This window comes from Podarcis vaucheri (assembly GCF_965113315.1).
Source record: "Podarcis vaucheri genome assembly, chromosome: 13".
NCBI lineage: Eukaryota > Metazoa > Chordata > Lepidosauria > Squamata > Lacertidae > Podarcis > Podarcis vaucheri.
The window spans coordinates 29,811,564-29,837,915 of record NC_138751.1 but is presented as its reverse complement, the minus strand read 5'-3'; the positions used below and the strand labels follow the sequence as shown (position 1 = coordinate 29,837,915).

Sequence of the window (26,352 nt, the reverse complement as noted above, 5' to 3'; positions counted from 1 at the left end):
GGCCCCACCCTACTTCCACACGCATTGTAGGGTGGCATCATCCTGGCAAAACTGCAGTCGTGTCAGATAGACTCCCACCTAGCCTCAAGCAACTTGTGGGTAGAGGGAAAAGTTGTCCAGAATCCATTCATGGAGATGAATGGGCTTTGCTCATTTGGTGGGGGTGGAATTCAATTGTCCCTGTTCTGTAAGGAAGCGGTTTTGCCTCCAGATCAAAACTGGTTAATTAAGTGCATACAGAAGAAATATGGGCAGGAAATTCAAGCAAGTGGATGAAGCTGTAGTTGCTTGGTGAAGGTGCATGAAAACCCCTGCCCACTGAACTGTCCAACCTGAGGGATGGGGTGACAATTCCTTCCCCACCACAAGTACCATTCCTGTCCTGAGCCAATATTTGTTGCTAAAAGCAGTGTCAGTGCAGAAGGGCCGAAAAGAGTATCTTATGAAACTTATTCTGACACTTCCAGCTAACGTCCAAAGCATCAGACTCCGGCTGCTTTGCCTGCAGAAAGATGTTGCAGGGGGCTTAATATTTAGTTATGTTCTCTACAGCCATGGCAGGCACTGCAACCTGCCAAAGCTTGACCTCTCCCCCAAAGGCGCACTCCTCTATTGTCTCCTGAAACGGACCGATGAAAGCTACATATTACTTATCTATATGAATGCATCCATATAGCCTGCAGTCTAAAGTGATACAATCCATTCTGCCACCTCTTTCCTTCCTCATTGTGCTGCATGTGTAGACCAAGCCTAAGCTGGACGCACATCTAAAACTTGCGCATGTTCCCACAGCTAAGATGCCAAATCATCAATCTGGACATAACCCACAGGCATTCTCTTTTCCCCATCCCACTCTCTTTCCTTCCGTATGAGATCCAAATATTATTTGGGGCTTAGTCTAATGATATGTTTAGTGGTTCAGAAGTCCCTGATACCTTATAGGGAGGGGGGCTAGGGAAATTCCCAGGATCTTCAGTAAGCCCTTCCTGATCTCCCATTGGATCCAGTAATATCTGAGTGTAATTTACAGGTATTCCTAAAGCCGTTTCATTCAGGATATCCTGGGTGTCATAGCAGCTCTTGCACATTTGCGTCAAGCGTTTCCCAATATGAATCATGAAACCCCAGAGAGTCTGAGGCATTCTGGACACGAGCAGGACCTAAGCATGAGGTAAGGAAACCTCATCACCTGCAAGCCATGCTTGTGGGAATTGCCTGTGATGTACAAAGAAGACGGCAAAGGAAAAACTGGGAATGAGCAGGGCTTCCTATCAGATTCTGGACTATTTGTTTGGCTGGCGCATGGCAACATCCCCATGTCTCAATCACACACAGGCACACAGCCAGCGCACAGCTAGGCTGAAAGACATTGCCAACCAATCACTGCAAACTGGACTCTGCTGATATGTAGTCCATACAAATTTTAATGGGAATTGTGATCTGAACTCAGTAGGGTGGTCAGCCTTTTGCCTGGTTGGCTTGGTGAAACCTGTAAAAGGGACCCTAGTGGATTTGGAGTCGATGCTGTTCTTGGAGTCTGGGTTGTGTTTCCTTCCTGTTTGGCTGGATGAGGAAGCAACAACTGACCCCAGATCATCGTCCAGAACACTGTTGGTTGCCAGGATTTGCACTGGAGCAAGTACGCATGAAATTAATCTCAGGGTGACTCAAAGTAAAGTGGTTACACTCTGTATTGGAGAGTGCTTATGACTGTTCCCCCCCTTCTTATTTCCTGTGAACAAGATATAAATAGCAGCATGAGTGGTCGTCCAATTCTTATGTAACCCCCTAGAGTTGGAGTGACTTCTTCAAAACGAAAGAGTGGGCCATAAATCCCATAGCCCAGGGAGGGGATGATCAAGGTCTATTGCCTGTGACAGCAGTTGATTGACGTTGGTAGCGCAAGGGACCACAGAGGCCATAGTTGTAAATCTAGGGAGTTGAAATATGATGGAGACCTTTGGCATGCGGAAAGTACGTCTGCAGAGCCTAGGCTCTAGCATGACAGGGTGTGATAAGAATGTGAAAAGAACATAGCCCAAATGAAGCAAACTACCAGCCCCTCTCCCTCCCCAGCTTCCTGTTAGAGACTGCAGTGGCCCAACAGCAGAAGTGAGTAGTCTGTGGGCTGTATCTGCATGCGCCCCCAGCAAATTAGCAAATTTGGAAATCCAAACAGCTGCCAAAATAGCTACATCTCAAAACAGGGACATGTTTATTGTTTTGTAATCAGAACAGTATGCTTTCAGATTAGAGAAGTAGCACCTGATACTATGTTATATTGAGTTCTATTTTTCTATAGTGTATTGCATGTTTTTATTGAAGATACAGGGGCAAAATTATATGAAAGTCCAGCAGCTGTTTTATTTCCCTTGCATTTGGATACACTCTAAACCAGCAAAAGGAAAAACTAGAGATGATTGACGCACACAAACCGAGGAGAAACAGGTGACAGTTGCAAGCAAAAACTCTTTAAATGTTTTGTCTCATTCAAAATCCAAACATTTTAAAATTTTACTATCTTACAGCTGTCATTGTGCAGACTCTGTGCAAGATTTCATGAAGTTGGGACAAATAGTCAACACAAATAGAAATGGATAACTAAGGAGTATTCCAAGCCAGTGTGAAACTTACACATTTTCCAAAACTGCTTTTTTTATCCAAATTCATGGTCAGAGTTGTAAGCTTGTCTGGTTGACCTGTTGACCCAAACTGAAAGCAATGTTATAATAATAATAATAATAATTTATTATTTGTACCCCGCCCATCTGGCTGGGTTTCCCCAGCCACTCTGGGCGGCTTCCACAGAAACCCAAAAAACACTAAAATATCATACATTAAAAGCTTCCCTGAATAGGGCTGCCTTAAGATGTCTTCTGAATGTCAGGTAGTTGTCCATCACCTTGACATCCGATGGGAGGGCATTCCACAGGGCGGGCGCCACCACCGAAAAGGCCCTCTGCCTGGTTCCCTGTAGCTTCGCTTCTCGCAATGAGGGAACCGCCAGAAGGCCCTCGGCGCTGGACCTCAGTGTCCGGGCAGAACGATGGGGGTGGAGACGCTCCTTCAGGTATACTGGGCCGAAGCCGTTTAGGGCTTTAAAGGTCAACACCAGCACTTTGAATTGTGCTCGGAAACGTACTGGGAGCCAATGTAGGTCTTTCAAGACCGGTGTTATGTGGTCTCGGCGGCCGCCCCCAGTCACCAGTCTAGCTGCCGCATTCTGGATTAGCTGTAGTTTCCGAGTCACCTTCAAAGGTCGCCCCACGTAGAGCGCATTGCAGTAGTCCAAGCGGGAGATAACTAGAGCATGCACCACTCTGGCCAGACAGTCAGCGGGCAGGTAGGGTCTCAGCCTGCGTACCAGGTGGAGTTGGTAGACAGCTGCCCTGGATACAGAATTGACCTGCGCCTCCATGGACAGCTGTGAGTCCAAAATGACTCCCAGGCTACGCACCTGGTCCTTCAGGGGCACAGTTACCCTATTCAGGACCAGGGAGTCCTCCACACCAGCCCGCCCCCTGTCCCCCAAAAACAGTACTTCTGTCTTGTCAGGATTCAACTTCAATCCATTAGCCGCCATCCATCCTCCAACCGCCTCCAGGCACTCACACAGGACCTTCACCGCCTTCACTGGTTCTGATTTGAAAGAAAGGTAGAGCTGGGTATCATCTGCATATTGATGAACACCCAGTCCAAACCCCCTGATGATCTCTCCCAGCGGCTTCATATAGATGTTAAAAAGCATGGGGGAGAGGACGGAACCCTGAGGCACCCCACAAGTGAGGGCCCAAGGGTCTGAACACTCATCCCCCACCACCACTTTCTGAACACGGCCCAGGAGAAAGGAGCGAAACCACTGTATAACAGTGCCCCCAGCTCCCAACCCCTCTAGACGGTCCAGAAGGATGTTATGGTCGATTGTATCAAAGGCCGCTGAGAGATCCAGCAGAACTAGGAAACAACTCTCACCTTTGTCCCTAGCTCGCCGGAGATCATCAACCAGTGCGACCAAGGCAGTTTCAGTCCCATGATGAGGCCTGAACCCTGATTGGAAGGGATCCAAATGGTCCGCATCCTCCAGGCGTGCCTGGAGTTGTTCAGCAACCACACGCTCAATCACCTTGCCCAAGAATGGAAGATTTGAGACTGGGCGATAGTTGGCCATACTGGCCGGGTCTAAAGATGGTTTTTTAAGAAGCGGTTTAATGACCGCCTCTTTCAGCGGATCTGGGAATGTTCCCTCACAGAGAGAAGCATTCACCACCCCGCAGAGCCCATCGCCCAGCCCTTCCCGGCTCGCTTTTATAAGCCAGGATGGGCAAGGATCAAGGAGACAGGTGGTTGGTTTCACGCGTCCAAGCAGCCTGTCCACATCCTCGGGGGTAACGGATTGAAATTGATTCCATGCAACTTGACCAGACAGGGCTCTAGCACTCTCCCGCCCCAGCCCTGCTCCCACGGTGGTGTCTAGCTCCTTCCGAATATGAGTGATTTTATCTGCAAAAAACTTTGCAAAATCGTTGCAGGAGATCTTGGGGTCTTTACAAGGCCCCGGTGGTAAAGGTGGTTCCGTTAAATTGCGGACCACCTGAAAGAGTCTCCTGCTACTATTTTCTGCAGATGCAATAGAGGCGGTGAAGAAAGTCTTCTTCGCCGTCGCTATCGCCACTTGGTAGGCTCGACGTTGAGCTCTAACCTGTGTCCGGTCAGATTCGGAGTGAGTTTTCTGCCACCGACGCTCTAGCCGTCTCAGCGATTGTTTCATCGCCCTCAGCTCCGAAGAAAACCACGGGGCTGTCCGGGCTCCATGCAATCGGAGAGGGCGCTTCGGAGCCAGACAGTCGATAGCCCTGGTTAACTCCGCATTCCAGCGGGCCACCAGGGAATCAATGTTGGTTTGTGGGGCAACCAAGCTCTCCTCTTGAGAAGTTCAGTCCTTTGTGTTGGTAGCTTCAGATACTTCTCAACATTTTGCAACTCAAGACTTTCCTTCCCTTGGCCCAGCCTGTTGAAGCTAAGTCAAGCTGATGTGCTTGTCAAAACCGAGGTTAGGAAAATGTGATTTCTGCAGTGATCTGTCTGAACGTGTGAAAAGCAGAAGGAAATCCTTTCACTTTCTAAGAACGTGGCCTAGCAGAATACGTCATCAAGTCAAAATTTGGCAACAATGAGGAATGACTTCAAAGAATCCCACAGATGTCTGAGGCACCTCAAAGTAGGGTGTCATGCTCATTTTTGTGCCAAATTTTGGTGCCCAAATTTCAAGCAGGAAGCTAAGAATGAGGGAGAGTGAACAACTTCACAGTACCCAACTTTTCAACATCTGCTAACCCACTAGAGTGGTTGTATGTTAGATCATATCTGTGAAATCCAGCTTTCCTTGCCTCCTCAACCAAAGTCCTGTTCCTTCATAACAGTCAATTAGTTTAAACATTCCACTAGCCCCTTCAAATAATTTGTGACCAACCACAAAACTCTGAAAGCACCACTGTCAGGATGAAAAGATTGCCAGCAGCTTGAAATAAGAATAATGCCAGACCCAATACAGTCGGAACACATCCTCCTTTTGGGCTATTTTTTTGGTGGTTCAAAATCAGTTGAAGTGAGTGAAGTAGTACATGTTAACATTTAAAGGCACCCGCCGTAAGTAAAAACCCCTTCCCCAAGATGATGAAGTCCAAAGTCCAAATTGCTTAACTGCACAGCTGTCTGGATTACATACTAAGGATATTCAACATAATGCTAAATCCTGATGTTTGGAAACAAGTAAACTTCCCCATCCCCATCTCCCCTTTCTGCTTTGCATTTTAAGGGTTTTTTCCTTGTTTGCTTTCCCACTCTTCTTATTGTCCCCCCCCCCTTTTCTTTCTGTTTTTCCAGTATTTGGTCTTAACCTTCCAACAATAAGCTCTTAACCTTTCATTTTCTGCACCTCTCTGGTCCTGCAACCTAGGCAAACAGCAAGCAGGAAGTGCCACCGAATAATGTAGCAATTTTGGAAAACTTTCTGGTCTGGGGCTGATATGTCATGGCAAGCTGCCCAGGAAGTGGAAAAGTAGGTATGAACCAACAAGCTTCGACAGAGATCTGACCCTGTGACCGAGTTTGAGTAATCCTAGTGCAAAAGTTTCTTTGCCTCAGGAACCATACACGAATGTGTTGCACTTCTGAAAGGCCCAGGCCATTCCCACACCATACAATTAAAGTGCTATGATACCACTTTAAACAGTTGTGGCTTCCCCACAAAGAATTACGGGGGCTGCAGTTTGTTAAGGATGCTAAGAGTTGTTAGGACGCCCCTATTCATCCCACAGAGCTACAGTTCTAGGACTGATCTACCAATCAATCCTTCCTTACAGGAAACTGACAGTTGTAGGTCTGTGAAGGGAATATAGACCTCCTCGCAATTCTCAGTATCCCAGCTGCTGCCCCTTCTCCCACTCCTGGCCACCAGCTCAGCTGCACCCAGATGCGGGCAGGGGGCTTGCCTGCTGCCACAGTTGATTTGCCTCAGGTGGCAAAATATATTGGGTCAGCCCTGGTTCCCAGGATTCAGGGAGCGGGAGGGATGTGCTTTAAAGGTATGGTGTCTGTGTGACTTGAGGTCTGTGGTCAGAGTCAGAAACTGGGATTGTAAGCCAGCAGACAGAGCAGTGGGAGAGCTGAGTCATGGGTCCTCCTCCCTCCAAATCAAGTAAATAAGATTTTAAGATGACTATATCGGAAACCTGGAGAAGTTTGTGGGTGGAACCACCTCCTCTTTTGCTGTTATTGGGGTGTAGCTACATGTGGTGCTAAATGTGTTGCTGGAAATCTATTTCAGGCAGGTGACAAATTCAGGTTTAAGTCTGGATGCATTCCACACCAGCCCCATCACCTCAAGGAGCAAGATGGCCCTGTCAGCACCCAGGAAGTGCTACTCTGTTTGCCTTCAGAGTAGGTTCAGCTAGTCTAGAACATGTCTCAGAGTGACTTGAAGGTGTTTCTTGTTATTCTTGCCTTGACTATCTGGAGCTTCAAAAAATGTTGCAGGGTGTGTTCGTGTGAGGATTCCCATTTTCTCTTCTGTAGTTTGCTGAAAGGTAGCCCAGCTCAGCTTATCCTGACTGTTGATTTCTCTCTGCAGTTTATTAACAGTCGAGGAATCGACTGTTAGTTCACAATCAGTGTACAATCTGCAAATAATTGAGCCTGTACCATCTTCACATGTAACACTCACCAAATGTACACAACAACCGAGTGGTACAAACGAACAGGCGTGCACCCTTTCACACAACTACTTGCACATGTACAGAGGCAGCTTGTGGGTGTGTTCATTGTCATGTGTAGACAACTGTGGTTGTGAGGTGGCTGCCTAAAATGGCAAGTGCTGGGGACGGGGAATGGCAGTGAGGTGTTGGGAGGGGCATGTGCCACAGTGCCTTGCCCTGCATCTCTTTAGCCAGAAGTAGCCAACATGGTACCCTCAAAAAGTTGCTGGACTCCCAGTTCCCATCAGCCCCAGCCAGCATGGCCAATGGTCAGGGATGAGTCCCTGCCCTAAGCTAGCTTACTGCATTCAGGTGTGGTAAAGCTGCAGCTGCTGCTCCAGTCAGTCTCTTTAGGGTGTGTGTGCGCACCATTTTGTCCTTCAGGCAGCAAAATGTTTTGGGCCAGCCCTGCTTCTCAGCCTAGTGATTCTTCTGTCACGTTTCGTGTTAGCCATCAAATGAGGGCCATGTGTAGGGAGAAGAAATATTGACAATTCTATTTTAACTGGTTTTAATTCTGAATTTTATATTGTTGTTACCTGCCTTGGGACCTGCTTGTGAAGGGTGGGTAATAAATTTAGTAGCAGCAGCAGTAATAATAATAATAATAATAATAATAATAATAATAATAATAATAAAACATCCTTGGCCCTGCAGCCAACTTCTCTTCAGTCACACCTTTTTAATAGTGCCCCTTCGTATATTTGGTATGTTCCAAACACAACTTGAAGAACCAAAATAAAGCTGTGTGCATACCATTTGTTTAAAGTACATCCCCATCCACCCTCACAAAGAACCCTGGGAACTGTAGCTCTCTCTAAGCGTGCTGGGAATTGTGAGGAACAAACTATAGTTCCCACAATTCTTTTGAGGCAGTGCTCTTTAAATTTACCTAGGCATATGGTAACTGAAGAATTTGGTTTCCTGGCAATCCCGGGATTGCCAGAAGGAATAGCGGTCACTGTTTTTAATGCCTTTAAATGTAATTGTTTTAGAATGTTTTCGCTTTGGAATTGTGGATCAGTTGGCGGCCCTGGGCTCCTTTGAGAGGGAAGGAGGAAAATATAAATCTAATAAATAAATGGATTTATGGCATGTACACAGCCTAAATTATAATTACTACAGTACTACAAACTAGAGAGAAAAAAGGGACGTGGCTTGTTATGTGCCACTCCTTTGGTATCAGCCACATCCACACCATACATTTAAAACTTTGACAGTCATAATTTCCCCCTCAAGGATCTCGGGTACTGTAGTTTACACCTCACAGAGCTACAACCCCCAGCACCCTTAATCTACAGTTCCCAGCCATGACTGCTATAGTAGTATAAATGTGCTTTAACCATATGGTGGCAATCCCTTCCTCTGAGGGCGTATTTTGCATCTTCTTTAAGGGGACCTTAATGGCAGGGGTAAGATGCCTCAAACCTGAGGACCCAGTGTAGCCCTCTAGGCCTCTCTGTTTATTTTTCATATTAATTGTGTACAAATTTATAGACTGCTTCCCAGCATAAAGCCATATAAGGGCAAAATAAAGCACAGAAGCACCAGCTCACAGGATAAAGCCAATTCAGGAAAGCCTGAGAACAGCCTCCTCAGGCCACAGCCACTCACGGGATCATGCCTACACATCCCTGAGGCACTTTTGCCTAGCTAGAAAGTGTTCGACTGTGACAATGCCTCTGGGTTTCCTGTATAGCGAGATATGTGTAGGGTGTGCATAGAAACTTGCAGCTTTTGTGTAACTGGAATGTTGACTTTGGTACAAAGGTCAGAGTTGCATCCGTTTCTCTGCTCACTTTTGCCTCTGGTGTTATAAGAATTCTAAGGTCTCAGATATAAATTAAATGTTCATAAATGTACAAGGCAAACACATACATAAGTATATAAATCACGTGTCTGAAATAGTACAGGAGAGCAATACTAAAGCCATCTTGACTCTCCCAGTGACCTCAAATATTTCTCTGCAAGGAGAAAGAAAATAGGAAAGCCTCCCCATTGTTGTTTGCTTACAAATCCTGTCTCAAGGGCATATTGTGTATGAATAGGGTGAGTCTGTGACCTGGATTCAGGAACTAAACTATTAACCATCACAAAAGAATGGCTAGACTGCCCAGGTAAAGCAATCAGTGACCGTTATAAGGTGTCCTGGCAGACAGGATTTCTGCTGTAGACCGCCTCCTGTGATGCATTTCTGCTGTAGACCGCCTCCTTCTGTGATGTATGTATGATGTTTTTCAGGGTGGTCTTGAGCTACAGGGGGGCACTTTCCAAAGTCTATGTAAGGGCTTGTGCACCACTGATCTGGGTTTTCTCCCTCCTGTGTGTGGGGAGTGGGGACCCTCCTGCAACAGTACTTTTCTATTGCATTAAAGATCAGGCTTACTAGCTGCTTTGCTTCTCAATATTCTCTGCCTGGCCTCTGTTATTTTCTCCTACCAATAGGGAACCCACTTAAGGACTCTATATAGTGGTAACTCTGCTTAAGAACTTAATTCGTTCTGGAGGTCCGTTCTTAACCTGAAACCATTCTTAACCTGAGGTACCAATTTAGTTAATGGGGCCTCTCACTGCTGCCGTGTGATTTCTGTTCTCACCCTGAGGTAAAGTTCTTAACCCGAGGTACTATTTCTGGGTTAGTGGAGTCTGTAACCTGAAGCGTCTGTAACCTGAGGTACCACTGTACGGGCTCTTGGATACCCCATAAAGGGAAAGGAGTCCCCCCCCCCTTATAACACTGGCAACACCTCCTTTTTGCCTCTGGCCCTGCTCACCACAAGCATTTGGCCCCTGTAAGGTTACCCCTGGGGAAACACGACCCTCAGGCTGAAAAATGAGCCCCTTGCTTTGCTTCTTCAGAAAATGTCCCTGCCTTGCCTTAGTTTCAAACCCCCCATCCCCCCCCCCCATTTCTGCCCTCAACCCACTAAACAAAATATCTGATGCCTTGTCAGCCTCTCATGGGGCCTCACTCTCTGTACAGAGTAATGGATAATGATTCCTTTTGTTTCCAGTTTTAAGTCTTCACTTGCTCATACCAGCATAGCCAAAACAGCACCACCTACATAGAAAAGGGAAGTAGTAGCAGTCTAAGCCTGAGATTTGTACAGTGGTGCCTCGCAAGACGAAAAGAATCCGTTCTGTGATTCTCTTCGTCTAGCGGTTTTTTCGTCTTGCGAAGCAAGCCCATTGACGGATTAGAGGATTAGCACTATTAGCGGCTTATCTGTTGATCGGATCAGCTGATAAGCGGCTTAGCGGCTTAGAAAAAGGGGGGGAGGGGAAAAAAAGCAGGAACTCGCAATACATTGTCGTCTTGCGAAGCAAGCCCATAGGAAATTCGTTTTGCAAAGCACCTCCAAAACGGAAAACTCTTTCGTCTAGCGAGTTTTCCGTCTTGCGAGGCATTCGTCTTGCGGGACACTACTGTAGTAGTACCAAAAAACGAAACACCACCCTTTAGCAAAAAACAAAAAAACTCAAACCCTAAATGAATGGAGAGGGTTCCCAAACTTCCCAGGGAGAACCAAATGGGGACAGAATAAGGGTGACTGGAAAAGGAGAATGAAGGAAAAGTTTGATTATTACTTCTGAATAGATTATATACCGGGTTATACTGCATTGTTAGGCACAATTCCACTGAAATCTATGCATCTTCAATTAGTTGTGATTTAATTTTCACACTGACTTCAGTGGGACCCATGAACATCTGATAGTGTATTTCAAAACATTTCTGCCCAGATGTAAATCCTATTGAGTCCAGTAGGGCTCACAGGGATGTGGGTGTAGAATTCCAGCCTTTGGATTCAATCCATCATCGCAGTTGTTTTCACGATAAGGTGGCCTATGATTATTCCTAGGTTACAGATGGGGAAACTAGACATAAGACTTTGGCATGTGAACAATGTCACTTTTTAACTGGGGACATCTCAGCTCCCCCAACTTATACCCCGCCTCGTATGAATTAGTTACTCCAATACTTCATTTGCTTTCATTCATGCTTCAGTTGGGTCTCAACACATTAATAAACTTCAACACCACATTTTTGATTGAACAAATGTTAATTTTTATTTCTACTCAGAAATTGCATACACCATATAATAAATAAAATAAATAAAATTCATTTTCGGAAGAAGTAGTAACAGAATTAAAACCTGATTGGTATTACAATGGAAGCATTGAGAGACTCTAAATAGAAATATTAAGCACTAATCAATGACCCAGTGGCCAATTATTTCTACCTTTTAAAATAAAAATATAAATAAAATTTAAAAGTACCATGTCCATTCCATTTAGCATCATTGTCAAATAAATAGGTATTTATATCCTGCCTTTTCTAATTGCGTGGGGTGTTCAGTGCAGTTTACAGTTACAATGAAAGCACAACTACAGTGATGCGACAAAATCTAAACAGCTTCAGAAATAAATGCTCTGGAATGCTTCAGCTGAGCTTAGGCTCTTAGCCAAATTCCAGATATTTCTTTATCACCTCATGACATTTACAAGTCATATCATTCCAGCTGCCTTCTGTTGCAGAGGCTTGTAATGGAAGAATGTGAAGCTAGCAAGAGTTCTGGTCCAGTTTTGAAGGAAAAAACAGTTAGCATTGGTGGCGGACTAAAATCTACAAGCAACTTTGTACCTCTCTAGCAAACTGCAAAGCGATTTTAAACAAAATATAAAATGGAATTCTGCACAGATCGATGATCTACGTTGGTGTAAAACAAATTCATTTAAATAACAAAAACAGTTTACAATCATAAGTTAACATTTATTAAAAACCTCAGTAAAAACAAAACATCCTCTAGCATAGAATATTACAGGAATAAATCAGATAGCAAATGAGCAATTAATGCTTTGGTTTCTAGATACATCTCTGTCTAAAGCAGGAGTGGGGAAACATATGGCTCTCCAGAGGTTTAATGGACTACAGCTCCCATCATCCCTGACTATTGACTGCAGTTGCTGGGGCTGATTGGAGCCTGTAACTGGCCACAGGTTCCCCATCAGTGGTGTGAAGGCAGGACCAGCCCTACCATTCAACAGGGTGAAGTGGGTTGCTTCATGCAACTGCAAGGGCTGATGCACATATGTTTGTGCTAACTTTATTTTACCGCCCAGTACTACATGATTCACCAGGCAGCGGAGTCTAGCTGCCATTTTAGTTTCTTACAATACCGCCAACACGAGGATTGTGGGAAATTTAGATGGCAGCCCCTGGCCAAATCAGGGATCCATTGATTATACAGCAACTGTTCATAGCAGTTTCAGAATTATCATCTACTGGTGCTGCTCCAACAATAGGTATGTGTGCTCATAGGCGCCGACTCCATGGGGCTTGAGGGGGCTTGAGCCCCCTCAAAAAAATTTTGGGGGGGGCTCAGCCCCCCCAATAATCTCGGGCGCCCTTGCTGCCGTCCCCCGCCTCCTCCCCACCTGCTCCCTCCCCAGCCAGCCAGCCAGCCGCGCGCCCTAGCTGGAGAGCCCCGGCCGTCCCCCGCGAGAACAGGGGAATCCCCGGGGGCGGGGGCTTCTGCCTCTAGCCCCAGGTTTCCCGCATATCAGCTGTTCCGGAGCTGATTAATAGGCAGCAGCACGCTCTCCCCTATTCGCTCACGAGGGGGCGGCGCCACTTCATTTGCATATTCATGAGCTTATTTGCATATTCATGAGCTTATTTACATTTCACGAGCTTTCCCGGCCCCCCCAATATTTTTTATAAGTCCGCGTCCCTGTGTGTGCTTATGGTTCATATTCAGTGTTACTTATCTATAACAAGTACAAGAAGATGCACAGCCCAGCATGTACCCAGGAGACTGCCAGAGGTGGGAACTAGATACTCCTGTTGTTCACCCCCAGCAGTTTGGTCCGACTACCAATAGCCAGTACTCTTAATGTTTAAATATTAAACAGTGATTTAACATTGCATACATCTTGACATGTGCACCACAGCAAGGCTGCAAGTGTTGCAAGATGCACACGTAAAACTTGCTGAAACTCCCTTGCTTTGATAAACAAAGGTTCTTATCAAACAGTTAATCTGACAGTTATCGGTATAAATATTAAATAAGTAATAAATACTCTTAATACCAGAGAAATGACTAAAGGTCTGAGGGCAAATTTTAAGATGCAGAACATTGGTTGTTTTTAAGATACAATAAATAAAAAAATAAAATAAATAAGCACAATAAATTAAAAACATGCAGTTGTAGGAATTGATTCTTAAGGATATTTCACTAGAAATCCAGCAAAGCAAACAAGATCTTTCCATACAAATGTCAAGTTGGCATCGCAGGAAGAATACATTTCATTAAAAGCCGAATCCAAAATTGCAATTCTACGAAATGCTTGAGATGAGCCAATTCCAGAAGTAGCCAATGTCTTGGATTGACTTCAGTTCCCATCATCCCTGAGCATTGGTCATGCTAGCTGGGGCTGATGGGAACTGGAGTCCAACATCTGGAGGATAGCAATAGTTGGAGTTGTTGCAGGAGTCTCATGTCAACACTATGATAAAAACAACAACAACAACAACACCCGATTGCTAAAGATGTCCTGCATCAGTCTCTTAAAAAGGCTAGTTTAAAAAACCCCCAAGGAATTTAGTTTGGCACAAACAGAAATGCTAAATGCCCAAACATGGAGAAGGCTGACCAATTAATTTGGAGAGACATCAGAATGTGGGACTGTAACTTGACTTTTGATTATAAAAAAGATAAAGATTAGTTCAGTTAGCAAGAGTCAGCTTCCTGCTAATAGCAGCAGAACACCAAACTGGGCACAGAGTGACTTCTTAAAAACGATGCGTCTGGTGTTCTGCTGCTTCTTTAAATATTCTTGTGCCTTCTGTTTTTCTTGCTTTTGCGTGATAACAAACGGCTTTTAAAACTTTACAATAAATACAATAAATAAATAATAAAAAGTTAGGAGGCTGGAATTCTGTAGGTTGGGAGGAGTCCAGGCAGAAGAAGTGCATCCTCTTGTTTCAGTTTGTTATCACCTATTAGGTCCTCCTTAGGATGCACAGGACCCTTCCACCCCAGGGTCTTATGGGAGAATCCTCTAGCCCTTCACATTATGTGTAACAATGCCTCAATGCCCGGGCAATCACTTCCATGAATTTCTCAAGGTTGCGGACGACAAGATAACTTCCAATAGCTCTCTGGTTTTGCAAGTCCAGGGTTTCTCCCTGGGGGAAGGTGACAGCGGTCACCACACTCTCAAGTATCTGAAGCAGGGAGATAGAAAGTGGGGTGGGAAGAAGAGAAATCACATCCGTTATTGAAATGCAGCTGTTTGCTAAGTGCTTAGAGGATCATTTTTTCTTGACAGCTGGATGGCCTAACTTGGTACCCTTTTGCACCTTGCAACCCCAGAGCTTAGAGAAGCTAAGAAGCTTTCTATAGAGAGATCAAACATTCCTTGAAATACAGAGTACCAGTCTTCGCAACATTAAATATAGAGAACTCTAGATCAGGGTGGGATTCCCATCAGCCTCAGCCAGCATGGCAAGTGGTCCAGGATAATGGGAATTGCATCTTCAGGGCTACAAAGCTCCCCATGCCTGGAAATTGGGAACACTGAGAAGGGGAGAAGAACTGAAGTTCCTGGGGCTGTGTCTTAAGGAGGAGGGGATTATGGATCATCAATTTCCATGAGCAGGAATTACCCTAAACAATTACACCCTTTAACAATAATGTGTTCCTTGAAGAAAGGACACAATGACAGCTAGAGGTATTATGAATACCCTGACATGCTAATCAATATGTTCCAAAAGAAATCAAGGAGGAATGGGGCCAAGGGAAGCAGAGGAGATGAGCCGCCTGTCTCAGAAACAGTCTTCATCTGCAGTTAGTCTTCCATATTCTGTCTCTGTGTTGCCCATGGAATTCAGTGGAACAGACACCGAGACAATAGCAGCCAAGACAAGCCATGCCAGAATATGCATCTGGGTTGGTGCAACTGCAGCCAGCACTAGGGGCATCACCACTCTTCCAGGAGGGGAAGCAACTATGAAGAGCAGACAACAGACCCTGCTAAAATGGCTACGGATATTCCTGCCCCCACAGAACTTGGTGCAAGCATGCAAGGGCTTCTTCTCACCTCCTGCCCACCTGTTCTGCCCCCTCCCTCAGCCCAAGCTGAGCAAGTAGTAAGCAAGTAGTAAGCCAGCTTCTCACCTGCCGGTGGATGTTGGTGGAGAGGTTTGAGAGGTCCAGCTGGAGGCCAGTCACTTTCTCAGAGAAACTTGGCAGGATCTGGGCAACGTGTGAGAGGCTGTGCTGGTAGGTGCTGAGGCCTGTCTGTATCTGGTTGAAGCAATCCTCCTGCAAGAACAAGATTTAAGGGTGGGGAAGAAGGGTTACAGCTTTTGTCTGGATAGATCTCTCTCGCTCGCACACACAACTTTTCCTGGTTCCCATTTAGGCTGGAGACCACCATTTTTCACATCCAGAGTGTAAACAGTATTTTAAAAAGGGGGCTTGTTTAAATTATTTAGGATATTCAATCTCAGGGCAGTTAAGATACAGTCAATCCATTTTTGCAACTACAGAGCAAGATCATTACAGCAAGGCAGAAATGTGCTTCCAGGTAGGCTGATGAGGATCTTTTATGGAACTACAATTCCCATGAACCAGAGCAAACACAGCCAATGGTCAGAGATGATGGGAGCTGTATTTCAGTAGGGACACAAATTTCTTCACACCTGATGTGGATCACTGAAAGCAATGCCTCTCAAACCAGTTTAAACTCTTAAAACATTATACACAGCAACCCAATTTAGGGTGTGTTGTGAGTATAAGCAAAACCATGTGAGATGAGATATTAGAAGTGGCTCAGTTTGATCATATGTGGTGGAGAGAGAGAGAGCAGAAGAACAAATGAACAGTTCAAGTTGGTATAAAGGAGAAGGCTCAGTTTCCCCTGCCAGAGAACAAAGCGGAAAAAGGCTACAGGTTTAAATATTAACTTAAGGTGGGAAAATTAAGAGGGTTCCTCAGAAGAAGTGGCAAGAGAAGAAAAAGTTTTCCCATAGTAGGCAAGCCAAGACATTGACATTCCTTACGTACAAAGGCATAGAGTCCAACATCTATGTTATTGCTCAAGCTTTCGCCGAGCAGGTCGGCAGCAATAAGATTGTTAAGAAATATTTGCTAAGAAAACATGAAGGGGATTTTTTCTCTCTGCATGCTCTTATCTTATTGGCTATTTGGTAATATTCCTCTCTTCTTGAGAAGTTGAATACACAACATGTTACAGAGGTGTGCCCGAATATCCCCTGGAAAAGGGTACCCCCCTCACCAAACCTCATTTGAGTGATCAGCCTCAGAAAATCATTTTGAGTGCTAGGAGGGGACCCAGGGCAGAGTATTTGGGAATTTGAGCATGTATGGAGTCTTCTTCCTTTGCCACTGGTTAACTATAACCAAACTTTGTAATGAGTGGGCAGGGCTTCCAGATTAGATACACATTAGCCTCAGTGATTTTTAACAGCCAGCCTTAAAGTGTAATTTGTTTTAATTTGCTGATTGCTACCAATTTCATAGTCCATGCTCAACTGAATGTGCATATGTAGTTCTAAAGAGAAAGCATGTATTGAATATAAACAGAATCCATGTGGCACATAGGCATTCATTTTGGAAGAGGGGTGTGGGTGTGGGTGTGTGTGGGTGTGTGGGTGTGTGTAAAACTAAGATTGCACCTATAACCAGCAATTTTATTGTGTGGGTGGCGAGGGAAGTCATTATTATAAGTCAGTAGAGAGACTGCTCCTAGTTGATTTGTAATGCTCCTAGTTGATTTGTAATAAAGTTGTCCAATATATCAGTGAACATACTAATGCTAGATATTCTGCTGCAGTGGGCTCCAATCCACAAAGGTTTGTGCCATTATAAATGCAGTGAAGCCATCAGGGCTGGACTTTGGGGGCAGAGGTCCAGTCCTACGCCCAGAATGAGGAGCCCCCACCCTGGCAAAGCATCACATTGCCACCTAAAAAGATTCACCTCCACATAACTAGTTTGTCCAAAATTAGTCAAGTACAGCATACTTTAAATGTGCCATAAAACTCATTTTATTGCTTCCAACAAACAGAGCTACCCCCTGGAAATCGTAATGCTGCAGTTTTTCACATGGCTGTCTAGATGCCCCTGAGATTCTTTCCTCTTCTAAAGTTATGTTCCCGCCAACCCCACCCTTTCGCAATCAGAAAAGGCAGATCCTTCTGTTTCTCATGAGCAAGCCCTTCTGTTAAGTACATAGCTAATCTTATCCACTCAGAATCCTTTACTTTGCTGGCTCATTGCTTAACCTGCAAACGCGCCGAGTCACGATTGCAGCACCAGGGGAAATGGATGACATCTGGTTTGGTTACCAACAGGAATTCCCCCTTAACCCTCAAAAGTGTATTTTTGGCAGTCGGTCAGGCAACTACTACGTCAAGCGTGGACTGCCAATCATAACCTAGATTTTGACATGAAAGATAAGGCATGCAAAACACATAGAATTATTGCCACAGACCCTGCTCATCCACACACATACATCTCCTTGCATTGGAGGCACAGTCAGGCATTTGCTGAAGGACCACACCCAAAGCAAGGTGGGGGGCATTAGCAAGAGCCCCCTAGACCTATTGCAACGAGGAGGCAGGCTCACTCAAGGATGGGGCTCACAGAGGGTGTCACAAACTGGCCCCTGGCCATGTTATTACTGTGCTATCGTTTTGTCCCCCAAATGAAATGGCCTCAGTTCTCTAAGCATTTCCCTACAGCTTTATAGCTAGAAGAAAAATGGAGAAATGACAGACACTTGCTGTTTCTCATAGCAGACATGAGAAATAAATGTGGGAAGAAGCTGGAGGTGTGGAGCCTGGCAAGAAGTTTCCAAAGCTGGTAGGCGGGCAGGAAGCCGCTTGCTCACTTCTTTGAGGATCCAACACTCCTTTTGGTTCTGGCTTCCTTCCACCTGTTGCTGCCTGCATTATTTGTAAACAGATATTGCAAAGCTCCCTCCTACCTTATTGAATTGTTGTTGTTTTCCCACCTGGAACTTTCTGGGGCAGTGGGAACAGGCGGGAAATATAATTGCACGTTAACAGGAACGGGAAATATAACTGCTTAGGGCTTGTTACCGGACGGTGGCTTCTACATACCTTGTTACAGAGGTCTTTCCGACAATGGGAATAATCAACTTGCTCAATGTGCAGGATTTCCTGCACCAGTTGCAGTTCGTTGTCACTGCCAAGCCTGAATTCTTTACGCTGTGGGCAGCAGGAGGAGGGAGAAACAAGGAGTTGAGGTCAGAAGAGACAAAGGCCCCAGTAGCCAATACAGACATATAGCTTGCTTGTTCCCTACTGGCAACCCCATGAGCTCCCACCACCTGTATATTTTACAGTACTTTAAAAAGGAATTGGTGATACTACCAGGAAGGCAAGGGCTCCCCAATACTTGCTGCCCACCACCCAGCCTTGTAGTTCATAAGAGTACAGAAACCTTATCTACTCATTCTGTTAATGCAAGACCTTGTCTCTGCCCTGCTCTCACAAGAACCTAACGTGCCCCGTTATTTTGTGCCTTCACTTGAATAAGGAGTCCTTAGTAAAGGACTACATGTCAATAGACAGATCAACATCTATGGGATCACTTGGAATGCAGCAGTAAATTATTTCATTGAATAAAGGGAGGTGTGAATTCTATAGGAACACTACAGTAGTGCAGAATGGTTATAACTTATGAGTGCAGCGTTTGCAAACCACCAAGTTTCCAGTCCTTATGATAGGAAGCTAAGTTATGCTCTCAAGTGCATGAACTCTCAGAAGTCAGAGGAAGAGACTGATGAATACTATTTCTAGTGTTTGGAAAGAGACCTACCTGCAGAAACCTCTGCCTTTTTTCATAACAAAATTGGAGTAAATTATGCCACACTGAAACTACTGAAAGCACCAACACGCAAATATCACACACCCAAAACCCAAACCAAAGAATCTGATTCTAGCCAAAGGGTGGCAGACTGAGCAGCAAATATTGGCATTCATCACAGCGTGATTTTTCTTCCGGTTTAAGTTAGGCTTGGATAAGAGGAGGATTAAATGCATTTTTACGATGATTTGACAGATCTAGTCAAACTAGCCCCTCCGCCCTCTGAGGGAAGCCAACGAGAATGCCAAAGCTTTATTCACTGTCTGCAAACAATTTTTACCCTTTTGTCACTGAGGGAAGGTGACCTTTCCAGGTTGGCACAACCTCACAAATGCTGGGAAAGGTAGGATCAATGCCATTTGTTCAGATTAAATGGGGCCAGGGCCAGGAGAGACTTCCACAACGCTAGAAGGGAGAAAGCTACGCTCTCTATGAGGTTAAGTCTCCGGGGCAAGCTGCAATTTCAAGGAAATGCCGGGAACGGAGTCCCATACCAGAACAACTTGCCAACTATTTTGTTTATCCGAGAACTCAGCTCGATGGGAATAAGTTATTTGTACTGGAGTTTACAGTGGTTCAAAGCCAAGAGCTGCAAAATAATAACTGTCAGGGCATAATCACTTTCCAAGTTGTTATGTTACTGGGGAGGTGTGTTATATACAGGATAAATTAGGCAGTTTTTCAGGACTGGGCTCCACCTTTTGCTCAAACCCATCCTGGCACAATATTTGGGGGGGATCATCAGTCGATATTTGTACTTTTGAGATTCACAGCGGTAGTTTCAAGGAGTTGACACATTTTTTAAAGGTGGGTAATATGGAGAACTGGAATTGGTCCTTCAGGATTTCTCAGGAAGTTTTTTATATCATTGACCAAGACATCCCTTTTAGATAGCTGCCTAAACCCACAGCTTCTGCCAGTGTGCATAAGCTGTGGATTTAGGCTTTGATCGTGAGCAGCATAATCCAACCTGTTGGGTTTTGAGTGTTGTTCGGCTACAGCACCCATCACCCCTGACCACACTTGGATGGGGCTGATGGGATTTGTAGTTCCAAAACACCCGGAGGGCACCAAGTTGAAAAAGGCTGCTCTAGACAAACTGTACACCTTCATCTCTGCAATATTCCTTGCCCAGCATTTTCCTCTTCTGCTCGCAACAACTCACCAGATCATTCTTCATTTTAGCAACATCCTTCCTAATCCTAAGCACAAATTCCAAATTGTCAAGGACGGAGTCTGGGTACCCGGAAGTCTCTGGCAGGGGTGTAGCTGAGCACATCAATCCCCACAGTGCAATGCTGATCAGGGGGAAAATAACATCTGGAGGAGGGAGAGAGAGAATGAATGAGGTCATATAGTCAGTGGAACAATGGAAGAATAGTTTCACTGATATAAATTAATCCAGCACTAGTATCACTGGCTCTATGAGGTTGTACAAGAGAACTTCCCAGTGGGCTGCATCCTGCAGGTCAGATCTCCCAGGCTCCCACTCCCACTTTTAAGGGCATTTCATCTTCCTACATGACAGGAAGGAATACCTTTCAAAGAAGTTCAGGAAAAGCATGATTTAGAAACACATGGGTTTTTAAAAAATAATATAAATTTACACTCATTTTCCATCTTTAATCCAAGGGTCACTCACCCACTTTCAGTTACAAAACTGGGGAGCTAGATGTACTACTCATCTCAGAGCCATAGCTACAAGGAAGATGGGAGGCTGTGCCAACATGGCCCTCAGAGAAGTTCCAAGCCCCCTGGCCTGTATTTTAAGCTTTCAATTTAATCAATAGTAAGAGACACAAAGTGGGACGCGGGTGGTGCTGTGGGTTAAACCACAGAGCCTAGGACTTGCCAATCAGAAGGTCGGCTGTTCGAATCCCCACGACGGGGTGAGCTCCCGTTGCTCGGTCCCTGCTCCTGCCAACCTAGCAGTTCGAAAGCACATCAAAGTGCAAGTAGATAAATAGGTGGGAAGGTAAACGGCATTTCCATGCGCTGCTCTGGTTCAGAAGCGGCTTAGTCATGCTGGCCACATGACCCGGAAGCTATACGCCGGCTCCCTCGGCCAATAAAGCGAGATGAGTGCCGCAACCCCAGAGTCGGTCAAGACTGAACCTAATGGTCAGGGGTCCCTTTACCTTTACCTTAAGAGACACAAAAGGAAAGGCTTTTGCTGGCTGGCCTAGCGTGATACAGCAAGTATTCTGCCCAATATGGGTTGATACTTCCAAGAATATTAAAACTCAAACCTACATTCTATTTTAACTGGAGTTCGGTCACCAAAGCACTGGTCCACACTAGGCAAGGAGGAGAGGGAGAAGTCCTGTACAGTATTTAGATCATAGAATTGTACAGCTGGAGGGGACCACCAGGGTCATCTAGTCCAACCCCATGCAATGCAGGAATCTTTGGCCCAACGTGGGGCTCGCACCCACAACCCCGAGATCAAGCGTCTCATGCTCTACCTGCTGATTACGCACAAATAGGAGAGAGGTGTAAAGGAAGGGACCTTGTTCCTTTGGAGGGATCTCCCCTTGGTCACGTTTATCTTCCGGCAGGCGGAGGAAGTAGCTAAAGCACTCCCGCTTCCACGTGTTGCTGCCGGGCCACAGCGGGTAATTTTGCCGAATTTTTTGTTCTCCCTTCTCCTCGCAGTAAATCATCTCCTTGCTCAGTCCATTTTGGCGGCTTTTTATTTTTTGCAAATAAATTCATTAGTGGGGGAGGCGGGGCTGGCAATTCGCGCATACACTAGTTATTTTCTCAAATAAGAAGCCGCCGCCCCATGGAGAAGACTTAAATCCCCCTCTCCACACATTTAGGATGCGTGGGAAAAAATCCAAAAGTCCCTACTCGAGCGTAAAACAGAACTGGGGCGCGTTAGTTTATGCTCCTGTTAAGGGTTGGAGATGGGAAAAGAGTCGCGGGGGGGGGGGGACACCCAACCCCACCCAGAGGATCAAACTATCTCTTATACACATCGCGATTCCGAAGTTTCTGGCCCGCCGCCCTTTGCTTTAAAAAGCGGCGTGGAAGCGGCAGCCCCCGAGACGCGCCTGCGCGCGGGGCGTGGTTTCGGCTCGATTGGGTGGCCCGTGGCAAATCACTTTTTAGCTACTAGAGGCGGCGGACTTCAGGCTTGCGAGGGTGCGGAGGGGTGTGTGCGTCCTTGTGTTTTCAATAAGTAGTCTGAGCCGGGTGGAAAAGAAAGCACCTTGAGAATTTAACTCTCACCCCTGGAAGTTGTTTCGAGTACCAAAACTAAACCGCGCTCCCAGTCCTCCGCGCAAAGACTCTGCAGTGCAATTTAGGGTGGAGTTTTGCTGCCGTCGTTTGTTTGCTAAAGTAACCCGGAGTGAATCCTGGCCGGTTTTTATTGCAATCTGCCGGGAGATCGAGAGCTCCACTCGCAGACTTGAAAGTAAATTAGAAAGCAAATTCAAGACCCCGAAAAGGACTGCTAAAGTAGTGTGGAGATCAGGGAATCATGCGGCAGGCAGTTCCAGAGGTTAACGCTGTTCCGCCTTTCCTAAAAGTCACAGGGACCTCTTGTGAAACTTAAAAAGTGTCTCCTTCGAGCTCCTTTGAGGAACGATACGAAATATAACAGAGAATAACTTTTGAAAGAACTTGGCTTTTCTTCTGGAGCCCGTGGATTAAATAGGGAGGCTGGGAAATCTGAGCGAAGAGTAGTCTCCCTGCCCCTTTAAGACTAAAAACAGGAATCGGCCCCTTGCTCTCAGAGAAGACCTAAACAAACGAACAAGCCCAAGGTTTATTAGCCTTCAAAAATCTCTCCAAGCTGGTTTTACCTTAACCACTTTAAACCTAACAGCCCACCATCCTTTCCATAAGAAAACCTGCTCTTTTAGGCGTAACGCAGAGTTGGGGGGTTGGGAGAGAACTCTTCTGCTAAACCCGAGACCCTTCCTCCTTTCCCATCCGCCGCCCCACAAATGTATGAAACAGGGAGTAGGTAAATAGATTTACCCTCCTTATAAATAACAAAATCCATCTGCGCTTGTCCCAAAGCATGCAACTTACCAGCTCTCTCGACCTCTGCGCCAGGCGCCTAGAACGGGCTGACCAAAGTTCTACTTACTTCGTTCTGAGCTCATCCTTCAAAAGCCTTTGAATCTCTTTGCGCTGGACCTCCTCCCACTTTTTTTTTTCCTCCTCCTCTCGAGATGCCGGATGACGGCTTGCCTGTACTTCTGCCGGGAAGGAACACACCAGGAGCAGGAGAGGCTTGGCTGCTTCTGTGTCCAAAGGGGAGTGTGAAAAGATCCTTCAGCCATTAGGGGTATTTATAGGAAGTTTGGGGAAATTCCTCCGATGGAATTAAAGGTGTGGCCATTAACGCAAATTGAGAAAGGGGAGTAATTTATTTTTTTTAAAAAAAGATATATCCTGTGGGTCGATGAGTAAATAGAGTAATGGGCTCTGATCTTCATAATGTGCTTGGGGAAAAAAATCCAAGATTTTAGTTAGCAGGACTCCAATCATTACTTTTTCACAGCTAACCCTATTTGTGCAATGGGAACTTCCTTTCGTCCCCTCCTGCGGAATGCGAGTTTCAGTGACCTGGGCTGTTTTCAGGTGTTTTGCTTAAATTTGATTTAAATGGATTGCATTTCCTGGTTCTGTGGTTGAAATGTAATACCTGTGTTGGTTAAAATGTATGTTAGATTTAAAAACTGTTACCCTTTTGTTTTTAAAAAGAATTGCTGGAACAATAATGCAGAAAAACGGACGCACCACAAATAGTAGCCAAGTTAAGGAAGCACCCATATGTGGAAATCTACTGTTTGCAAACCAGAAATTAATAAATGGTAGTGGTCTCTCAGCCATTTCATATTCCGCCCCCCTCTTACTTTCACATAGCTGACCAGATTTGACATTAGTGCCAGATCATACTTCACATCTCCTCAAGCAGCTAGCTCTCTTTAAGAAGTATACAACAGATTGCCCCCATTATCTTCCATACAGTATCTTCACAGTCACAATTATATAGGCTGCTGTGTTGCCTTGGGGCTGATGGGAACTGTAGTCCAAAAATCTGATATAAAGCAGAGGCTGGTATATAATAAAACCCCTGTGTCTTTAGCTGAATTAGCTCATTTACATAGATGGTTTTAAAACCTAGTAATGTCTCTAGGTAAAGAGAATATGCCAAACAACTTTCTATCTGGGTATTAGTTTGACTCCAAAACACGTTCGCTAAAGCGAAAATCCGCTGTACGGTTGTCTCCACATTTTTAAGGCACTTCCAACACTTGGCTTATTACAGGGGTTACATATTCATCAAATGAAAAGCTTTTGACTAGCCACAAGGTTGCCACAAATCAGTAGTTTAAAACTGCTTTACATTTTGTGTTGGATAAAGTGGTCTGTTGCCTGGGTGATTTCTATTCCTGAGGGTGCCATGTTTTGTCATTTGAGGCTCAAGTGGCCTCAGCAACTAGGAGTGCCTTTCACCATCTTCAGCTGGTCCAACTATTCCTGGACCAGGATAACTTGATCACAGGAGGCACTGGGAACTCGCAAGACCGGATTATTGCAATGCACTCTATGTGGGGCTTCCTTTGAAGCTGATCAGGAAGTAAGATCCTACCAGCATTTTATACTTCCTTGCAACGATCTGCATTGGCTACTGATTCGTTACTGGACTGTTCTCAGTGTTATTCCTCTTTGGTATTTAAAGCCCTTAATGACTTGGGACCAGTTTACTTAAGCAGCTGTCTTGCTTTGGCTTATGGAACTTTCACTTTTAAAGTGCCACATACTGTCCATGTCGCATTTATGAGCAGTCAATCTTTTAGTGCGACGGCACTGGTACTTTGGAAATGGCTACCCATTGATACCAGACAGGCCCCCTCACTACGTTGTTTTAGAAGCCTACTGAAAACTTTTTCTGTTTCAGGAAGCCTATCAGCAAGACACATGATTTAGTTCCCAGATTTGTTGGTTATAGGTTTTATCTTTGTTTTGCACCATGATGGCTTTATGTAAATTTGCTTTTAACCGGTTTCTGGATTTCAGCTGTGTTTATATCTATAATTTCACTTGGAGAGCTTTTTTTTTAAAAAAAAAATTAATCAAGTTTACAAAATTTATAAATAAATGCTACCTCCCTGTCATTATAAATTAGATAAACCATGTTTATAATCGTTGTCCAAAGTTTGTCATAATTAGTTCCCTCCCTGACATGATGGTTGACTTGTAGCTAAGTGCATGGAAAGCCAATGCCATATAGTGATCAGAGTCTCAGAGACCAGGGTTCAAATCCCCCCACTCAGCCATGATGCTCACCAGTCCAGTTTGTGCATAATGCTCAGCCAAACCGTGGCTTCGCATGAATGAGTAAGGATGTGGGTTCCTAGAAAGCCACTTCACTCGTGGTTTGCCTTCCTGTTACTCTCAAACCCAAGCTCATGGCTTATCTCTCCCGGGCAACCTATGAGCAGTAAGCCATAGAATAAACCTTAGCTACAGCTTATCCGTAGAACAAGCTTTGGCTTATTATGGTTTTGCCAGAGTGAGATAAACTATAAGCCCACGTTCAGATGTAATGCTGAACCAAACCATGGCTTAGCTCACAGCCGTGTGACAGCAGCAGGATAGGAGTAGGGGGCAATGTGGCTGCGATTTTCTCTCTAGGAACCTTCAGATTTTCTTGTTCATTGCATGGGCACCATTAGACAACTAAACGTTAGTCTTCCTTTGTTGATCTAGTCTTCCTTTGTTGAAATTTGTTGATTTCTGGGGTGGGGGGGTGGAAATACGTTTTTGTGGTCTCTGCTGTTTTCAAGAACAGTATAAAAATTGTTTTGTATTAACTAAATAAATAAACCAAGTATCTAACCAGACAAATAATTTTTATCAAAAAATATATACGGTATTTCCATGTATTAACAGCTAGCTTACAGAATGAAGAGGTTGAGTTTAGCCTTGGCATTCTCCTGTTCTATACCTAGGTTAGGCTTGGGGAGGGCAGGTGTTATGAAACAACTTGTGTGAACATAAGGATAGGATTACATTATCTCCTAAAGCTTGCCCTCCTGCCTATAGAAGTGGCCAGGTCTACCCACACAGCAGAACAGGTGAGAAAGGACTGTTCCAATCCAGACTGATAGTAAGGAATCCTAGTTGTTGTTGTTGTTGTTGTTTTAATAGTT

General features: G+C 45.0%; 1 protein-coding gene across 3 annotated transcripts; it reads right to left on the bottom strand.

Moving 5' to 3' along the window:
- Positions 1 to 12,994: 12,994 nt before the first annotated feature.
- On the bottom strand, positions 12,995 to 25,223 carry CSF3 (colony stimulating factor 3). 3 transcript variants are annotated; one of them, XM_082197417.1, is made up of 5 exons: positions 23,277 to 25,223; positions 20,340 to 20,494; positions 18,406 to 18,513; positions 15,434 to 15,580; positions 12,995 to 14,481 (listed from the first exon to the last, which is right to left on the bottom strand). In XM_082197417.1, exons 1-5 carry the CDS (start codon positions 23,290 to 23,292, stop codon positions 14,329 to 14,331), a joined length of 579 nt encoding a protein of 192 aa, XP_082053543.1. In that variant the 5' UTR covers positions 23,293 to 25,223; the 3' UTR covers positions 12,995 to 14,328. The 3 variants fall into 3 exon arrangements, with proteins under 3 accessions (XP_082053543.1, XP_082053544.1, XP_082053542.1); XM_082197418.1 differs by having other exon boundaries at positions 23,219 to 25,218; XM_082197416.1 differs by lacking the exon at positions 23,277 to 25,223 and having other exon boundaries at positions 20,340 to 21,212.
- Between the last annotated feature and the right edge of the window lie 1,129 nt (positions 25,224 to 26,352).